The sequence below is a fragment of the Neodiprion fabricii genome, chromosome 3 (genome assembly GCF_021155785.1).
Source record: "Neodiprion fabricii isolate iyNeoFabr1 chromosome 3, iyNeoFabr1.1, whole genome shotgun sequence".
In the NCBI taxonomy this organism is placed as follows: Eukaryota; Metazoa; Arthropoda; class Insecta; order Hymenoptera; family Diprionidae; genus Neodiprion; species Neodiprion fabricii.
Window position 1 is genome coordinate 2,570,443 of NC_060241.1, and position 20,099 is coordinate 2,590,541.

Genomic DNA, 20,099 nt, shown 5'->3' on the forward strand with positions numbered 1-20,099 from the left:
CCTGCAGCCGTTCGAGAGACGAGGAGACGACGCGGAGGCGTATCGTCTTTCCGCAAGACTTGCCCTAATCGTGTTAGCGTCAACGTAACGAAACGCGCAACGGTGCCTAAGTTGGGAATAACGAAACGCAGCGTAACGTATTGTATCCTAAACCCGAGGCCTGATCTAATCTCGCCTAGCTCAACGCCTAACTGGACTAATACAATACGTACTTACAATTAGCAAGGTTCTCTCCTCGAGGATCACAAGGAACGAAGTAATTGGATCGTCAATTTTATGGAAATTCGTTCCATTTCCATAAATGTTTTAAGTGAAAAGCTCCAAATTTTCCCCCCTTTTTTTTCAAAGTCGTTAAATTTTTTGAAACTATTTATCCTCTCTTGGTTTTTCACTTATCGTTTTGAATCTGTGTGTGAAAAATTTGGTCACACGCTTGCGTCGTGATAAATTTTTCGCACGGTTGGAAAATAACGCGAAATCGCGTAAATCGCACGAGAGTTCGAAACGTTCGCGATTACGGGGATTTATATATTCCTTGATGGAATGAATTTTCAGTTTTTGATCAGCGTCGTTGGTGAGTCGAGATAGGGAACCGCGTGAGGGGGAAAAAATCGAAAAATAAAAAACAACAACGACAACGACAACAAAAAATCTATCATACTCGACGTTATTACGCGTTAACGAAATATAAATGGTGTAAAAGATTGAATTTCCTGTGAAACATTATGTTTTTCCGCTCGATTGAACATTTCAACACAATACTGCGGGCATACGGGGGATCGACGATTTATTCGATGAAAACGATTTTTATCTCTCGTTTGTCGCACGCGTACCTATAATAAAGTATACATATATGTATATGTATATACCGTGCGTTGAAAATGGCGAAAAAGACACGGGAGAAATATAACGTGAGGTTAGAAAAAGGATAGATAGACAGATAGAGAGATAGAGAGAAAAAACGGTGCGAGAGAAGAAGAGAGAGAGGGGGATAAGTGATTTTAAGTGAAAAATATGTCGCCGAACCTCGAAGTCACTCGAAGACCTGGCCATGGCTGAAATGTGGGAACGGCGAGGAGGGGGAGGAAACTCGCCGAAAGCTCTCCCGATTCAGGGACGAGGAAGAATGAGGGGGGGAGGGAAGGGAAGGGAAGGAGGACGAGGACTCGAGTTAACCTGGGACCCGGTAGCTTCGTAGGTATAATACACACCGCGGGTGAATGGAGTGAACTCGGCTGCGAAATAAACCCTACAGGATTTAACCGACGCGGCTTTTCCTAACACTGCAGTTTTTCACACCTGACCAAACCCCCCGAGAGAGAAGGAGAGAGAGAGAGAACCGCAAAATCGCTGAACGATGGGTGGCGGATTTTATCCACCGCATTTTCTACTCCTTATATTTCTTCTTTCGTTTTATACACGGAGGTATTTACTCCTTGTTCCCAGGATCACATTTAGCCACGGATCAATCGCACAGGTCAACGGTAACGGAAAAAACTTTATTCGATTTCTATTTTCGTTCGTACGCTTGAATGAATAAATTTTTTGGTTCCCCGCGTGGAAGAACAATTAACAAGATCTTCGTTTGTTAGTTACGCGTGTACGGTTGGGTTTTATGTATATATATATATATTTTTTTTTTAACGCTTATAAACAAGTCTCGGATGTTTTTGATCGACAGCTGTGAAAAATGTATACTTTTTTCATCCTCGTTGATTTTTCTAAACAAACGATTACCTTTTTTCCAGTTTGTATATTTATTTGAAAATAAGATAAAAATTTCTCTCAGTAATATTAGTTTCAGATTTTTCACTCCACCGTTTTCGAGATAATCGCGTGTAAATGCTGCTTCGTATTTTCTTTTTTTTTTCGATTTGTTCGTTTTTTTCCGCTTCGTCCGTATTCGCGAATCGAGATTCTCACAGCCAGCGTGCACGGCGATCGGATGAATATTTTTTAAGAAACAAATTATTATCCAAACTTTTGCAAACCTGCCGTCAACGAACGGGCAAATATGCGGATCTGAAATTAACTTCCCGTGGGATAATTATTTCGGGACCGCATGCGCAACCCTGAGGGACGCGGAGGATGCTGTTCGACGAGTGCGGCTAACCGGGCGTTTCGGTCGACCCGGGGAAGCGATGCTCGCCGAGGCTGCTGCCCGGCATATCCGCAGTGCCCCAAATGGCACGACGCCAATTCGGCTTCACCCCCTTTGGCCAATTTCCACCCCCGGTTTCGCCCAGGCTTTTCTGCCACACCTTAAGCTCGCCAGCTTTCCGCTGCAAAAATGACGTCCTGGCCTTTTTGTTTCTCTCTCGCTCTCTGTAAATAATAAATATTTTTCCTTTGTCTTCGTTTGTATGTATATATTTTCTTTTTCTTCTATGTCTGTCTATTTTATTCTCAAGTATCTGTCTCTTTTCCGTTCATCTCTACGTTCGCCAATATTGCCATTTATTCGTCTATCTACACTGAGTAAAAATTTCATTCGTTACAGTAACTGGAAATATTGAGTAAAACATGTATCGTTGAAAAAAACTGTTCGAATGTTGTTGGAATTGCGAAAAACGAGGTACGCGGAAACATTTTGCGCTGTCGTCGATACTTTTTTGGTTGTCGCAACGCAAAATCAGTTTCTGTGGTTTACTCTACTTTTTCAGTTAAACAAGGCTTTAACGTCAATCATTGCTGTTCGATACGGTCCATTTATTTATTTGTTTACTTATTACGCCGTTCCGTGTAACGACAGTGTCGTAAAAATGTGGTCTCAAAATCGTTCGCGATAAATGACCCGCGCTGGTAGTAAAAAAGCATAGGAATTGATCGACGGAGTCTCTCATTGAGAGAGGACAAAATTAGATTAAGGAACCGTAACGAAATTATTAAATTCTGTTTGTCGGGGTGTAGGAAATTTTTACACATTTTGGTCAACTCTTAATTATCAAGGATGATACGAAATATTGAAATTCAATTGATAATTCGGGGAAAACTGAAACACAGAACGGTCATTAACAAAGTAGATTCTTAAGAATTTCATTGAATTCGAGAATGAGGATTAACAAATCGAGACGTTACTTTTTTCAATTAAATATCCGTTCAAAAAATTAATTCAATATTGTTCAATTGAGAATAAATGAAAATTTTTGAACCAATCAAAATTTCCACACTTCTGACGATGAGCGGAACATTTTTAATTATCGCTAAAAACAATATTCCGAGGATTATTTCAAGCACGAAGCTTTGTTCTGCCACAACTTGAAGAAAATGAAAATTTTGTTTCAGGAACTATACTTTGGTTTTTTTTTTTTTTTTTTTCGCCAACGTTTATCAAAAATTGTTTAAACAAATTTCCATACAGTTTTCGCGCGAGTATCGAGATCCGTTTACATTTTCTTCCTTTCGACACTTTTTTCTTTTCTCTTTTTTTTTTTTCTTTTCGCTTCACCTTCCGTTCCCAATTCGTTCGACTCTACTTTCTCTTTATCGCGGAGTTATTTCCGCCTTTCGCATTACTTCTCTTCGGATAAATTTCACCCTGATTCGATCTTTGCGTTAGGCCCGTGGCGTTGGCACTACCGTAGAACCTGATTCCTCCATTTCATCCCTTAGCAGCGGGATTTCGATCGAAATTGAACTCAACGGGATACCTGAGGCAATAAACAGCTTTTAGCGAACGCGACATTTCTTTGCAGCTTCCCTCGCTGGCGTTTATTCAGGCCTTACACATCCTCTGCTTCTGGGCGAAAATCTTGTTGGTCGAATAAAAAACGACATACCAAAATGAGGTCTCTTGGAAATTTTAAAACTTGCGACCAGGCGTCAAAAGATCGGCTCGCAGATTTATCCTTCTGTTTTTTTTTAAATTTTAATTCGTACAAATATTGAAAATATTATTGAAATATTCGTTTTTGAATCTTATCGATGAAATTTTATCCTCAAATGATTGTAATTTTTTTTACGTTTTTTTTTTTTTTTCTCGTCTTCACATCGCGCAACTAAGAATTGAATTTTCTAATTTTTCGTTACTACGCAACTTGCAAGTTTGAAGCATGAAAATAGCGATGATAACGTTGAAATGAAATCGTACGTTGAGGATAAATATTAAAAATAATTCACAGCTTATCGCACAACGAATTACATCGACGGTATTGAATTGACTAGCGGTATAATCCGGATTGCGGTCGGACTGAAATTAAGCTCGAAATCCGGTCCAGCTTCGCGAGCTTGCGTCGAATAGTTTATTTTCCCGTTTCAAGTTGTTCTTCTCTTTCAGCCCAATAAAACCGTCGAACGTTTTTTTTTTTTTTTTTTTCTTGTCACAGCGTTGATCAGTTGAACGGTTTTTACTTTACTTGCGTTTTTTCTACTGTATTTTTACGTTTCTTTTTTTAATTTTTCTTCTCTCGTCGTTTTGAAAGTCACTTCAACGTGATATACATTCCATCATGAATTTCGTAGACATAGACGAGTTCGTTACGCTCACGGGTGATAAATCATTTCGAATGAATCGTTCCTATCGGGATATGTTCGATGAAGTTATCAGGCGAATTCGTAGATCCGCATGCATGTATGTACGTATGTATGTGTATACGTACGGATACGTAGCGAGGTCAGATAAACGGATCGGAGAGTGGAATAAGACGAATAGTCTTCGCCGTTTCTGCATCTTGATAAATCCACCAGCTCCTATCAGATACTTCCGTGAAAATCCAAGGAGAAAATCTTGCGCCTTAACTCGAGTTTCATATGTACGTATACGTGTACGGGGCATTCTCTTCGACTTCGATCATTTTTTAGTACGATTTTTTTTCCAACCCAAGAGGGTCTAGGGAATTACTTTTAATTTTTGTAACCGATGATGAATTTTTTTTTTCTTTTTTATTCAATCGCAAAACCAATTCACACTTATTCTGTGATTTTTGAGCACGACTCGATAATGGGCTCTTAATATTTACAATTTTTTTGTCGGTATTTTTTTTTTCTTTGTCACGTTGTGTATCGAACTGAACAGATTTCGGAATCATATTATTTTCATGATTCCGCGATCTATTTAGAACGGGTTTTAGAAGAAAGAAATTGATTCGATATTTAAATGGAAATATTAAAAATTCCAAGACGCTTTTGGGACGGTAAGAACATCGTATTAAAAAATAATTAAAATCAAAGGGGGTAAGTACACGGACTTTTAATTTGACGCGGAATGCCCCATACACGTACGATGTGAAAGTTACACCGTTGCATGAGCCAAATAAAAAAAAAAAAAACATAACGGATTAGAGAAAAGCGTGACGTTCGTGCCGAGATTCTGCAAAAGCGGAGATAAGCAAAATGCTTTCGAAATTGAATCGGTATTGAAAATCCGAGGATTTTGATACGTGTGGAAAATCCTATAAATACCTGAATAAAATTCTTCTACAATTTTTATTTCTCATCACTTATAGCTTGTGATATAAATGTATTCAAATTCAATTTCTTACGGTTTACTTTCAGACAATTTTGCTTATACCTTGCAGTTAGTTTTATTCGCCTGAATTTATCCACGTATTATTTTGAAATGACGAAATAAATTTTGCTAAAAATGAAACAATCGGTCGAAGAATATTTTGAAAAAAATATCGGGAATACATGATGAATACTAGTTTAACGGATTTCAATTTTTTAAGTAAAAAGTTGCAGAAGCTGAAAAAGTTTGAGGACAAAAATCGAAGGATTTTTCCACCGAATTAATAAGAATCAACGGCAAGAAAAAAGATATAACAAATAAGAAAAACAGAAAAATGAAAAGGGTCAAATGTTCACGCCGCATCTATTGCAAAAAAAAATAAAAAATACGTATCGCGGTGGGAAAAAAATTCGACGGCGCTGAAGAAGAATGCGGAACAGGGAGTCGGGATGAGACTTGAAGTAAAACAAAGGGCGGAAGGGCGGGGGGAAGTAAGGAGGAGAAAAACATAAGAAGGAACCGGAATTCCACATTTTTATTTCATAAAACCTGCACCAGCTTCGTGGTGGTAAATATTTATGGTATAAGGGGTAGGATATGGGCTCCGGTGAGAACTGTAAAAAAATTGAATAATGCGGATGAAGGGAAGGGCGAGAAAATCGAAGAATTCTTCCCCTTTTTTTTCTCTTCTTTTCGTTGTAAAATAATTTCTACGCATTTAAAAATCAAAATCTGTCACTTTGCTTTTACGTAATCATCCAATATCTTCGTATCCTTGTTTTACACGAATATCGCGGTGTAACGTTGTAAATTTTTCATTCCGACAAATTTTTTTCACTTCTAATTTATGCTCTTACTTGCTGCGTTTGCCGTTGAAGGAGAAAAAAAAAACCATCGTTTTTTCCTCTCCCCGAGAGTGTTGTCCTTTATTTTTTTCGTCGTTCTTGTCGTTTCGTTTGCTCTCTTCGCGTGTGCAGGTGTTTTTTTTTTTTTTTCTCCTTTTTCTTTCAGCAGAAGCACAGCAACAATCGAATCGTGATTACATTCGAGGATTGGTTGAGTAATCGGGAGCTTAACGAACGCCAGGGAATGAAAATCGTACACACTGTGAGTACATATAATAGGATTGATTGACGGACTTGTAAACGCAGAAAGCAAAAATTGCTGCACATGATATTACATACGATACATCATCGTATAAATAGTATTTCAATGGCGCATTATTTTTTTGAAACATTATTACTCTTGCAATAAAATATACAACGAGAAAAAAAAAGTTCTTCCGATGCAATTTCCATGAGAAACTTCGATCGCAGTGCGGACTGATTTTAGAGTTGAGGTAAGAATTTGAAAACATTAGGCAATTGTTTTTGAAATTATTTGAAATTGATTTGGCGTGTGGGGTTGGCAAAAATTTGTCAACGTGCTAAAAATAAGGATCACACTAACGTTGCATGTGTTTTATTAACCGACGCACGCTTTTCCATGCGTCATCGAACATTCCTGATTGTGAAATGTATAATATTCATGCGATGTGAAAACTGGATAAACTCACGCTCGAATTTCCAAACTGCATCCGCTTTATGTTTTACGAACCAAAATATTTTTACACATATTTATGTCAAACGCAAATAAAAATTATTGGTAAAAAACGAAACAGGCCGTAGGGTGAAAAGAAATTTTGAAGATGAAAATTTGTCATCGAATAATTAATAACGTAACATATCGATTAATATTAATTTTATTATTATTTCTATTATTATTGTTATTAATATAAAATTTCACGAAGAGTTTAACGAATATCTTTCGGGATGAATCATTTTTCAACAACTAATTCTCCGACACAAGCAGACATTGCAGTTGTTTAAAAATCGAGAATAATACTCTCGAATCGTAAATTTTAACCCAATCCCGGCATCGAGATTCAGCCGAACGTGACGACCAATCACTCATTATACGTAAAGGTTTCATAGTCGATATATGTGACGTGGCCAAACTCCAATCATCAAACCAGCCGCACGATCCGAGCTAATTACACAGCTGCAACATGCCCGTGCCGATTATGTAAATAATTTGCGAACGTGATTTTACGTTACTCTGTTTATTTCAGTATTTGCCGTGATAGTCGGAGATTTGTATAATTTTCATTCCGGTACCTGAACCACAGACACACAGACAAGGGAATCATTCAACAAAGAAAGCACACGTTTTACGGTTTCGCGAATAAATTCTTGAATAATGAAAAATGAAGAAGAGTGTTTTTTTTTTTCTTTTTTCTTGGTTGTAGTTTCAAAATCTTACGTGAAAAAATGAAAGCGGAAAAAAATAACCACCGACCGTGAATTCTACTTGGGCGTGTTTTCAACGACGCGTAGGTCGCTATTCGGGATTAATCAGGGCAGATTGCTCATTGCTTCGAATGATCGGAGGCCCCGGGTTCCTGGTAGAGGATCACGACCTTCCCCAAAGGCCCCGTTAGAGTAAGTTAACGCAGAGCGTTGGACGACGAGAGAGAGAGAGAGAGAGAGAGAGAGAGGAAGCAGGTTGATGGGATTACGCCAGGGGGACATGAGCCTTTGTTTATCCTGGAGATTAAACCCTGCCTGATGCTTCAAGCTCGGTGCAAGCTTCAAGCAAGAATACATTTTCATTCCGATGAAAATACCCCCGAGAACATTATACACACACGTGTACACGTGTGTGCCTTTTGCATGCATCTATTGTTGGATTTTATGCGACATCCGTCGGTTACAGGGTGATTCAAGTCTGAGGGTTGGATTACATCTCGCGGCTCGTAGATACGGTGACGAGCGATTTCGAACGATTTCAGAGTGATTCCTGCTTAACAAAGTTGTTCGCAATTTCGCGCGATTTTAAGTGAATTTAAGCGATTTCAAAATGACTGCCTTGAAAAAGTCGTTTGCGATCTCACGCGATTTTGCGCAATTTCATACGATTGCGCGCGATGTCAAGTGAATCTTACGAACCCTGTGTCACGCATCTGAAAGAATTAATTTTCGAGATCGAAATTCTGGCAATCATTGAATCAGGATACTTTTTTATAACGATGAATTGAAAGCTCGATCTGTTTTCAGTTCCTTTCGTCGTTTGTGTCGTCGTACACGGATCGCCCTGTTAACTCGCAACTTGTAACGTATGAGTAAAAGCATTGCGGAAGTGAGGGGTATACATTCGTGTACGCGCGTTGCCAGAACATGTCCGCTCTAGCTGATATATTCGTTACGCGATCGACCCAGACTGCAGTGCGACCGGAGCTTGCGAGAACGCCGAAGCGAAATAGGTCGACGTTACGCGCCCCTGAGAATAATTGCGTGTTGAAGCGGGGTGAAAAAAATGTTGAAAAGAAGCAGCGTCGAAAAGGAAAAACGCACAAGAAAAAAAATGTCTTCAGGAAACCCCCTCCCCTTCATATTTTCATCAATTTTTTTTATTTCCTCTCTCTCCTTCTTTCTCTTTCATCGTTCGTATTTTTTCAAGCTTGTCTATATGTTTCACCTGCAAGATATTCTGTGAATGATTAAAAATTGAATGCATAAAAAAAAAAAAAAAAAGGAACGAGAATAAGAAACAAACATGCGGGAATAGCAAAAGTCGTAAATCTTGACACGCAATATTACGTTTAAGGTCATTAAAAATCTGTTGAGGTATAATTCGGGTGCGTTTGCGCGTGTGTGTGTGTGTGCTGTTGTATATTAATATCTGCATGTAAAAACGCCGAGTTTTGTCGAGCTTGCAACAGTCGCGACAACGGAGAGATAAATTCGCAACAAGCTTGTAATTGTTATTACGCACCGTTGTGGAGAAATTATGAAGAAACAACTCGCAATTAACGACACAAGCATGATGGATAAAGAATCGCGTTCAACTTTCCACGAATGTTGACGTGGTTGAAAAGGAACTTGCAAGTGGTAGGAAAAAAAGAAAGTAAAAAATCTAGAAGAGGAAAAAAAAAAAAAACAACAAAAACAACAACACCCTTTCTTGTGGTAAAATTTAAAAATGAAGTTGTAACGAAATTCGTATCGAATTCTCGGCACGAAAATGGTGAAAGAAATGTGGTTGCGAGAAAAAAGTGATTCTTCGAAATACGAAATCCGAGCGATCGGAGAAGCTTTCATCATTCGTCGTTTTGCCAATCGACTTGTGTCCTTTTTCCCTTGGTTCTGAAAATTTTCTTCACTCTCAACTTTTTTTTTTTCTTTCTCTCTCTCTCTCTCTATTCCGCACCTTGTCAAATGGGGAATAGGTATAATGTACCGATAATAATAAAATAGAAATTGTTTCAAATCGAACGGCGGGGTGGGGGTGGGGGTGGGGGTGTGTGCGATGTATATACACATAGATATATTTCTCCGAGGGTGGTCCGCTGCCGGTGGCAGAACCTACGCTAGGTATATTGGAGGCGGGAAATTTATCGTCTCCATCTCGTTTCTGCTCTGAGTAGATTTGATTGTAAGGCAAGGCGAGCGCGTGGTCCATGGTTTAAGGCTGATTTACAGCGGAATGGCCACCCTGCCCGTATATCGGTGTCCGCTGCTGAGCGGACCCGCGACTAAAGTGCGAAAACGTTGAACGTGAATCGACTCCCGTCGCCGCGTATAAAACACCCCTAACCAATGGTTTCCCGTAGATCAAACGCCGTGAAATCCTTCTTTTCCACGTTTCGGTAAAAAGTTTCCACGCCGCTTGTTACACCGCGGATGAATTATCGGATTTGTCCCGTTGAACGCTTTTCGTAATTCGTCGTTACTCGATATTTTAAAATTTTTTTTTTTTGTTTTGCTACGTTTCAGAAACCAAGGATCGACGATATTACCGATTAATTTCATTTTTCACGGGACGACGGAGGGTGAAATTATCAGTGTCAACAATTCTCCTTCCCTGTCAATCCACTAATTTAAGGGAGTATTGTTTATTTTTTTTTTTTGTTTTTTCTTTTAAATAAAATCCGCACCGCAAAATGTTATTTCGACCAGTTCAAGTAAACCACTCCAAACCTATCAACAGGCTACTAAAAATTTGGGAAAAACACTGCAGCTTCTGCAATATTTTGTAAGTTTGGTAAAAAAAAACAAAAAACGTGGAAAACCTATCGACAATCCGAAATTCCAAGCACGCCACGTATCCCATCGATTTATATTGCGGTAAACTCTTATTTCACTCCCTCAAGATGTATCGGCCAACGATTTCATCAGCAAAACTCCAACCTCGCGTTAAAAGTTAAGCAAACTTTGTTAGAAATTGAGCGCATCGCGATACGTCGGGGGTAAACTGAAGAAAAAAAAAAAAAAAAAAGAGAAAAAGAAAAAATCAGGACGAAACAAGGACGAACGACGACGTTACCAAGATGCTACGGAATTGAAGGTTTCGGTGCAGAGTTGGCTAATAAACCACCGTTGAACACTGTTGACTCGGAGGTACGAGGCAAGCAGGCGGGGGTGGAAAAAAAGGAGGGAGCGGGGGGGGGGGGGGGGGCAACACGTGGAAAAAGAGACTTTCTATATTGGAGACGATACGTAACAAGAAGACCCTGCAAGCACATAAAGATCCATCTCCTGAAACGGGCCCCCGCCACCAGGCGTAAAACTTTTCGAATACGTGTGTCTGCCGTAAAGGCGAGCTTTCGTCGGAGCGTCCCCCATCCACCCCCTCCCCCGTCGCCCCGCCTGTTTCATCCCCTAAAATATCTTGCCCGCTGCAGTAAAAGAGAGGCGCGCGCGCGCGTATAACATTGTATCTACGTGAATAAATAAATGAAAAAATAAATAACAGAGAACGGGGGGGAGGTCGGAGGCATCGTTGCTGGTATCGCAGCATCAATGCGTCGGGGAATGGAATGGCAATTGGAATTTATCGAACGTCCAACTCCTTGGCTGTTTTTTATTTTTTATTTTTTTAATTTTTTTTTTTTTCTTTTGTTTTCCGAGCAGCTTTTGCAAGATTTTCACAAAATTTGTTTGTCCGCGCGTGTTCGGAACGGACTCGCCTTCGATTGTACGAAGTTGCGGAATATTGTTTTTTTTTTTTGGCAATCAAAGAATGTGAAACATCGTGAACGCGGTATTAATTTGTCGAAGAATTTTTGAAAATGACCGATTCGCAAAATAAAAGCCGGTTTAAAACGATCCGTGTGGTTGAATTTTAGTTTGAAGTAACGTTTTTCTCCTATTTAAAGCGTTTGAAATTGACTTTGAGTAATATTTTTCACAAATTTTAATCGATAAGTTTGGTCGTCGATGATTATTCGAAAATTTTGAACAATTTTCGATTTGGTGGTGGAGTGATTTGTTACTCTTTTCATTCAAAATTTTCATCAATTCTCACGATTCTGTGGTTTCCATGCTACTTCTTACTCTCATATTTTTTTTTTTTTTTTTGCTTGTAATTCTTCCAGGAATTCCGGTTAGCTACCAAGTTATTGTCGCTGTTAAGTTCGTCACTCAACGATAGACGAATTTAAATAAAAGAATCGATACGAATGATTTTTCAATTCGAATCAAAGGTTCGTGTGTAGCAACAGGTTGTCGCAAGAATCCTGGAACAAGGATCTCAGCATTTTTGCGCACGTAGAAAGCGTCGTTGCGTAATTTTCAGCAGAAAAACAGACCGTCTCCATTTTCACACGTTTTTTTCTTCGTTTTGATATTTTTATTTCTTAATCGTTCGTACGATCGTTCGAGTTTCATTCGCTCGAAGCAGGATATCCGATAACATATGTATCAATATCGTAATTTTAGAAAGATAATAACAATTGACGCAGATTAGATTGAAAAAAAAAAATAAATAAAAAATTTGAAAGTGTAGCGACGCGGTTTCTGTAAATTATCATCGTAATATCGTTGTAATTATAACGAGTTATCGAAAATGCTATGAGAATTTGCGAGTAATAATAAACGATAAAAATTTAAGAGGAAAATGAAAATTGAAATTAACTCGAGAATGGGAAATGCTCGGAGAGCCCGTTTCGGAGTTTGCACGTAAAGCGATTTCACACGGCGTTGCAGTCGGATGTATCAAATATACACGTAGGTATATCCAGTGTTCATACATACGTTGCATTTTCATCGCTTAAGCGTGGCTATAACGACAATTTACATGCCTTAAACCCACCCGTCGACGACTAGCGACGCACTGCTAAACTCGCCTAGCTGTTATGCAAATTTAACGCCGCTAATTGTTTCTGTGCCTTTCTTCCCTCGCACCTATCGCTCCACTTATGTATATATGTATTTACACACACACACACGCATACATGTAACACACGTACGTGTGTATATATAATATGTTGTACGTATGTACAACTTCAATGTTTGCATGACGTTAACGCTAGATTATCCATGTCGCGAGCAATTTACCCCGTAATACGTCAACCTGAAAGCTCTATTTATTCCTTCCACATTTCGTCCGACTTTTCACTTGTTATTTTTTTATTTCTATTTTTTTTTTTTTCTTTTTTTTTTCTCCACCAACTCCCACGTTTTTCAATTTTACTAAAAATTCTCTCGACATTCCGATTCGGTTATTCGTTCCTGCCGATCGCATTTCTCGTCACTTATCGTCACTGTTATTCGATTTTGTTTATTTTTTTTTTTTTTTTTTTTTTTAACTCTCGTTTCACTTTTTTTCACTGTTTCACATCTTTACTCACTTCTCGCGTCTTTACCGGGATTCTTTTGATTTGTCGAACAATTTAACGAACTTCCGATTATCCCGCTCTTATACTTTTTCCTCTCGATATCATCCCCTCCGTCATTCCCTCGTCACGATCTCACCACAACCTATTTTTATTGTTTTTCTTCTCGACTCGTTTAATTCCTTTTAAAACCGTCCCGTGTCGCGTCACGTATATTATATACGAGCCAAGGTCTTCGGGCTTAATTAAATGCCTATCGCCTCCTCGAAGAAGGGTGCAGTGTAGAAGGTGATGGAGGGAGGGAGATGAAATTCAGCTCTAAAGCTTTGAAATTTTCTCACCGAGCTTCGATCTAAATTCAAGGAACGCGCAATTCTCACGCCGCGGATCCCGAGACTATAAAGTCGTGGTCAAAGTATGCCCATATCGCCACCCCCGCTCGGCCTTTGGTATGTCAATATAGTTCCGCCTCCTCTTATATATACGAATACGTATATATACGCGGATCTAAATCCTCGAGAGAGAGCGAGAGAGAGTAAAGGGGAGGAAATGAACCCCCGGGAAGCCGAGGAACGCGAGGAGTAGGGTAGATAGGCGCCAACCCCTCTTCTCGCGACGCTCAGGCATGCCTGCGTGCCAAACGGTAATGATTGGCGCTCCTCGACATCCTCGAAGCAGCATCTGCCGGTCCTTCTCGTCGTCGTTCTGTGGGGTGGAAAAAAATTCACCCCGTCCGAATAATATCGCGTGAGAAACCACGCATACCTCTTTTTATATATATATTCCGTCCCGCGTCTATAATCAACGCGTAGGTATTTCCATAAACGATTTATTTGCCTTTATATGCATGGCGGGCAAAAATTTATATCGACAAAGATCGTGCAAAGTGGCAAAATCCGTTGGCCGATACAACGTTCTCGAAAGCGAGCGTTAATCTGCCGAGGAATTTTTTAGAATTCAAAATTTAATCTTTCGATTTTAAAAAATATAAAAAAAAACGCAATTTTGAAATTTTTTTTCCAACATCCGTCACGGGACTCGTTTCTTACATACGTTGACACTGGGAATTCAATAATGACTGTAAAAGTTTCACGGGATAAACCGAACGTCTGATTCGAATGCAACTTTTGTTCGTCCGGGTGTTTAAATTCGGTCAGTTGTCCGAAAAGATGAAAACTAAAACGTACGAAACGTGGGAAATTTTTTTGAATCATGTACGAGTTTCGTTCTCGTATTGTTATTGTTTTTTTTTTTCCCCCCTTCGTTCCGCTTTTCTCACTACGGTGGGAAAGCGTTGCGCGAAGGAGAAGAAAAGCGGTTGCTCGATAGTCTTAATTATTCTTAGTGGGTGCCTGAGAGAAAAGAATAATAGGAGAATCAGTATTCCAGGATGCCGGAGGGCGCTGCGTCGGTTCTTCGGGGTTCGGAGGGGCGGGGGTTGCATGCCTTATTCAAGAGAAAGCCGGCCTCTTGTATTTATCAAGCAGATAACTCAGCCCCGTCGTGTCTCGCCGGCTTTCACACAAGCTCGACAAGGCACCGGCACAGAGAAACGCAAACGCAAACGCAAACGCAAACAGCCAACGCGAAGCAGAGATTCGGTTACAAGCGTCGAGTAACAATACTGTGTGTGTAGGTACAAACCCGCCTTATACCCCGGCGGTAGCGAAGGCGGGGGTTGAAAGGGGTGAAAGAGCGGAGGAGGAGGAGGGCGCTCGTGTCGGCAATCTGCGAAACGTTTTAGCAGACAAGCTCGGTTTCTGCTGCTCGGTTTCTGCGGGGGATTTTTCCCTCACATTTCAGCCTAAAAATGAGACCACGTTTTTTTGTTTTTTCCAATCGTGGTGAAAATAAAAGATGAAAAAAAAAAAAAGAAAGAAAAAGGAAACGAACGACGAGAAGATGGTGGAAAAAAAAAAAAAAAAACGAACGACATTCGACCAGGTAAACGCATTTCCCGGTATATCTCGATCGGAGGAAACACTTTCGTTCTAGGCTTTGCTGCATAGTCGATTTCCTTTCTATTGATCTGACCTTATATTATTACACATGTACGGGTGTATAGCTATTCGTAAATATTTGTTATGTGCAAGTCTGCGAGTATATTCGTTTTCTTGGCATGCTGTTTTTCAACGACTGGATTCGGTAATACGATTCGGTTTCAATGATAGAGATTGGATCAGGAAAATAAAATTATGAAAATATAAATGCATGCATATTTTGTTGCATTTTTTTTTTTTTGTACCGTTTCTTGCGTCTCTTACAAACGTGAGAAAAAAATGCAAGTTTTTGCTGCTTGTCTAGAGATTTTGATCACTTGAACCGGTTTATGGAAAAGTTGTTACCGTTAGAGAGATGATCGTAGATTCCGTTTTTTTCAACTGCAATTATCTGTAATATTGTACAAATATTTGAGCATTGCGTTAATCTGTAATCTAAGTTGATACAAAATAAATAGCAGATGGTTTATAAGAATAACATTTTGCCGGTCATTTATTTATTTTCTTATGGTCGATTGACGTGAGCTTCTCGAAATAAAAACAAGAAACTTTAATCATTGATCAAGTCACCGCAGATCGTAAGTCACAATTTTTTCACCGTTGTAATATTACATCTTGTAATCGTTTGACCCTAACTTTGTCCAAAAAAAAAAAAAAATAATAAAAATAATAAAAATTCGTTGGACGAAGAAGATTTGGAAAATCGTACAATTTTCGAAATCTTCAATTCTAAATTTTGGAGTTTGGCGACCGATCTGGTTATCAGGATGGGTTTATCTATTTGTTGAGCAAACCCGCAAGAGAGGGAGAGAGTGAGAGAGAGAGAGAGAGAGTGAAAAAAAGGCAAAGAAAAAAAAAAACGAACCAATATGGGTTAAAAGACAAAAGGCAAACGAATGAATACAGAGGACTGTTCGCGGAAGCAATTGCTCCAAGATTTTTCCGCTCGGCTCGAGTAGTCGTAGGTACAATATTTGTCGAGAGACCAAAAGTATCTCGATTGTGCGGCGTTAATCGAGCTTTTTTCCTCGCCGACCAAAGCGGTTCGGTGTAATTATTTTACGTCAGGATTACGAAGCAGAAGGAAACCTCCTGCACTTTATTTAATTTCGAACCTTTTCCTTTCTTCTTTTCCTTACCCTCTTCATTATTGCTTCTTCCTTCAAAATTCAATTCTCATTCATACGTAATTTCCCTTTTTCACCCGATTCTTTTCAAAGAATTTCACGATATTCGTGTATAAGAGGAGACGAAAAAAAAAAAAAAAGAAACCAACCAAGACGAGGATTAACATAAAAATCCTGTACCTGCGCTCGATAAATTTACCTACCAAAGAACGATAGATAAATTCAAATTTCATTGCGATTCAGATGCAAAGGAGATTCAACACAATGTTATCGTTAACTGTGACAGGATTTTGCATTGAAATTTACGTTTTTTTTTTTTTTGGGGGGGGGGGGGTGGTGGTATGAGAGTATATGAATTTCCACACGACAAGTTAAAAAACAATTCACCTGCGGTTGATAAAAATATACACGAGCGTGAACAGCGTGTACCGAGTTACGTGAATGTTATTGAAATAAATAGCGTTGAAGCGGAGAGAAAAAGCTCGGATTCCGAAGAGAAGAAAAAGGGAAAAAGAAAAAAAGAAACGGATCTTGCAAAGACGCGAAGCGAAGAGCACATTGTGGGCAACACATGGCGTTGTATACGAGGCAGGCCGGGTTGGTTAAAGTTGGAAACGAGCTTTTCACGTCGGGATGAAGAGGGCCGAGGATTGAGTCCCGGGATGGGCTGGAAGCCAGAGCTTCGCAAGCACGGAGCTTCCAATTAGAGGAAATCATCGCGCGACCTACAGATTTCGAAACTTGGGACCTCTTGCCCTCACCTTCTTCTTCTTCTTCCTCTTCTTCTTCTTCTTCTTCTTCTTCTTCTTATTCGTCCTCTTCTCTTCCCTCGGCATGCGCCACGAGGCTATTCGCCTGATGAGTGGCCTCGGTTTGAGTTCAGGTTATTTCGATGCAATTTCCACCCCTGCCTCTCGAAGCGACGCCGCCGCAACCGCCGCCCCTTTCGATTTTCCGCCAAACAGCCATTCTCATCTCGTTATTTCTCCATTATAATGCCGCGGCGAAAGTTCTCATTATTATTTATCGCGAGGCGAGGGAAAATTTGAAAACAAAATATTGAAAACTTCGAATTGCGTATTAACGATGATGCACAGACTTGAATCGTAATTATTCTCTCTCTCTCTCTCTCTCTCTCTCTCGTACGTGCGTAACTTTACGAAAATGAAACAAAATTCTTAAATCGAATCATCGTCGAAAAAGAGTTTTTTTTAAAACGTGCGTGGAAGTCTATAATTTTTTTTTTTTTTTAGTCATGCTATTCTTCGTTCAAACTTTTGTATTCGTACAATTATTTTATTTACTCATTTCGTTATTTTACTTTTCTTCTCACCACCAAGATTTCTTTTTCTCTTCGTTTTCACTTCGTCTTATATGTTATACACATGGAAAGCAGAGAAATATCGCTCGCTTCTTTTTTTTTTGCACTCACCTTGCTTCGGATTTTCTATCTTTTTTGCGATTTTTTTTTTTGTTTTTTTTTTTTTTTTCTTATCGTGATTTTTATTCATTTTTTTCCGCACGCGTCAGTTGCGTGATTGATATAACGAGGCGCTCGACTACGCAAGTCATTAATTACCCGAACTGATATTGTTTGAGATTAAATAAAAAAAAAAAAATCGGATTTCTTGGTTGTTTTTTCGGTCCCTGCATTTTTTTTCTCAACTTTTCTTGTTCCTTTTTTTTCAGTACATTTGACTGTGTACAATTATATTAGCTGTACTTACCGAACGGTGATAAGAAAAGCTCACGTTCGCAACTTACGCGTACTGAAATTTTGTGTAAAGGAATTGTTCGAAATACTTTATTGTGTGGAAACGATAAAAGTGAAGAATAAATTTTTTCGAAGTGGTTTAGGAATGCAAGGAGAACATATATTTCTTCACAAAAGTATGAAATACGAAAAGAACAGGAGTAAATGTTTAACTAGATTGAAAAAAGAAACCAAAGTTAGAGATATCCAAGCTCTGGAGGATTCCGGCGTTGAATGAAAACGTTTCGTCGTCAGGAATTGCGTAAATCTTCGGGATCCAAATCACAGCACATGATGGATGTGAAACAATACCCAACAATCTGAAAAACGTGTTTATAACGAAAAAATGAAACTGAATTATAAGATCAATCTGCAAAACAATAATGTTAAACAAGCATAGTTGTCGAATAATTATTTGTAAAAGAAGGTAGAACCGAATGATTGAAATTCGTTTTCGTTATTTCGGCATTTTAGAAATTCGGAAGAAAATCTGCGATTTTGATTCACTGTAAAATTGACGATGCGTATGATTTGAAAATGGGAAGAGAGCGGTGCTTTTTTTGAATCAATTTGCGAGGCTGAATTAATTTAAAAAGGCAGCGACAAACCAGAGAATAACAATCGGAGCCTCTGGAATTGGGTGAAAAAACAGACAGTTACCAAAATTGAATTTTGCGAAAATTGAAAGTTCCGATGTTTGTAGAATTTGAGGACAACTGAAAATTCGAAGCGTACTAGAAATTAAACCAACGTACTAAATACATAGATAAATAGACAGGAATTCGGATGATTATTTCTTTTGGATTTTAATGTTTCTAACTTATCACATTTCATCTTTCGTATTCCTCTATTTATTGTTATTATTATTATTATTATTATTTTTCTGAAATTCGATGTGACCTAAATTTTCATCAAACGTACAAAATCGTCGAGCGTACAAGTCTACGTAGCTGCACGAAAATTCTGACGACCCTGTAATTTGGATTTTTATTCAGCGAAAGCGTCATATTCCGAATTTTTTAGTGGCGAATCTTAAAGTAAAAAAATTAAACTTTGACGAAACATCAAAGTTTCGACTTCGTCAAAGTTACGAAAGTGCTAAAATGAGAAGATAAAAAAATCTGAGATTTTCAGTTTCGTGAAATTTTACCATTTTGGTATTTCTTTGTTTTCGATATTTTTACGTTCAGAATCCTGGTCACTCTAACTTTCGGTTCTTTATTTTTTTATTTTTTTTTGTTTTTTTACACCCATTCATTGATCAAACTACGCTCTGTGAGTATATTTTCACTTTCGGAATATTACTCTGTCGAAACTTTGCCTTTCGGAATCTTGTTCTATCGGAACTTTGCTTTTCGTAACTCTTCTCAATCGTAACTTGAATTTTCGGAATACATTGCATTTCGGAACATTGAACCGTCGTCTTTCCGACCATTCGAAACATCGATGTTTCTTCAAATTTTCATATCGATACTTCAAGTTTCGCGACAAAATAATTCTTAATCAGGCGCGCTCGCAACGTTTGAAATTGGAAATTTCAACCCCGCCCGCGTATTCAGCGTTTCAAAGTTTCTCCAAATTTCGACCACGACTAAATTTTCACGTTCAATCGTTAACGTTTCCGCGTAACCAACAAAAAAACAACAAAAATAAATAAAAAAATAAATAAACAAAAAACAAGAAAAATTCGGTATACCGACGGTTCTACCGTGCGGCGGCTATTTCGCATTTCAACCCCCTACCCTCTCCTATTTCCACCCTTAACGGGGACGGTGACGTCGTCGGGACGCTACGCGACGCGCCGCGTCGCCCGATTCGAAACACGCCCACTGCGCCGACGGCAGGACGGCGAGAGGAGGGGAACGGAAAGGGGTAGGGATCAGGGGTGGAAGGGGTGGAAAGGGGAGAGTCGGGAAGCAGGAACAACGTCCGGCCGAGACGGCGCCAGTTCCACTGCCGCCAGCAAGCCGAGCGCCACACGAAACGCCATGGACATACTGGGTATGTCCGACCAAGCATGCCTTCTTCTACTTGTCGTTCTTCTCTCTCTCACTCTCTCTCTCTCTCTCTCTCTCTCTTAAACACGAGCGTACCTCACACGGCGCCTAACTGTAGGCGA

At 39.2% G+C, this 20,099-nt stretch overlaps 1 protein-coding gene across 3 annotated transcripts in view; it reads left to right on the forward strand.

Annotated features, from left to right (window-relative positions):
• The window catches only part of LOC124179040 (complexin), a 225,898-nt gene that overhangs the window by 162,517 nt on the left and 43,282 nt on the right, over nt 1-20,099 (forward strand). Inside the window, exon 1 of one of the 3 annotated variants that reach the window (XM_046563011.1) lies at nt 19,880-19,981. The exons of the other annotated variants lie outside the window; for them this stretch is intronic. Coding sequence (XP_046418967.1) covers nt 19,969-19,981 — 13 coding nt within the window. The 5' untranslated portion in view covers nt 19,880-19,968. Of the gene's footprint in view, nt 1-19,879; nt 19,982-20,099 lie in introns of those variants that run through there. 3 annotated transcript variants of the gene reach the window in all.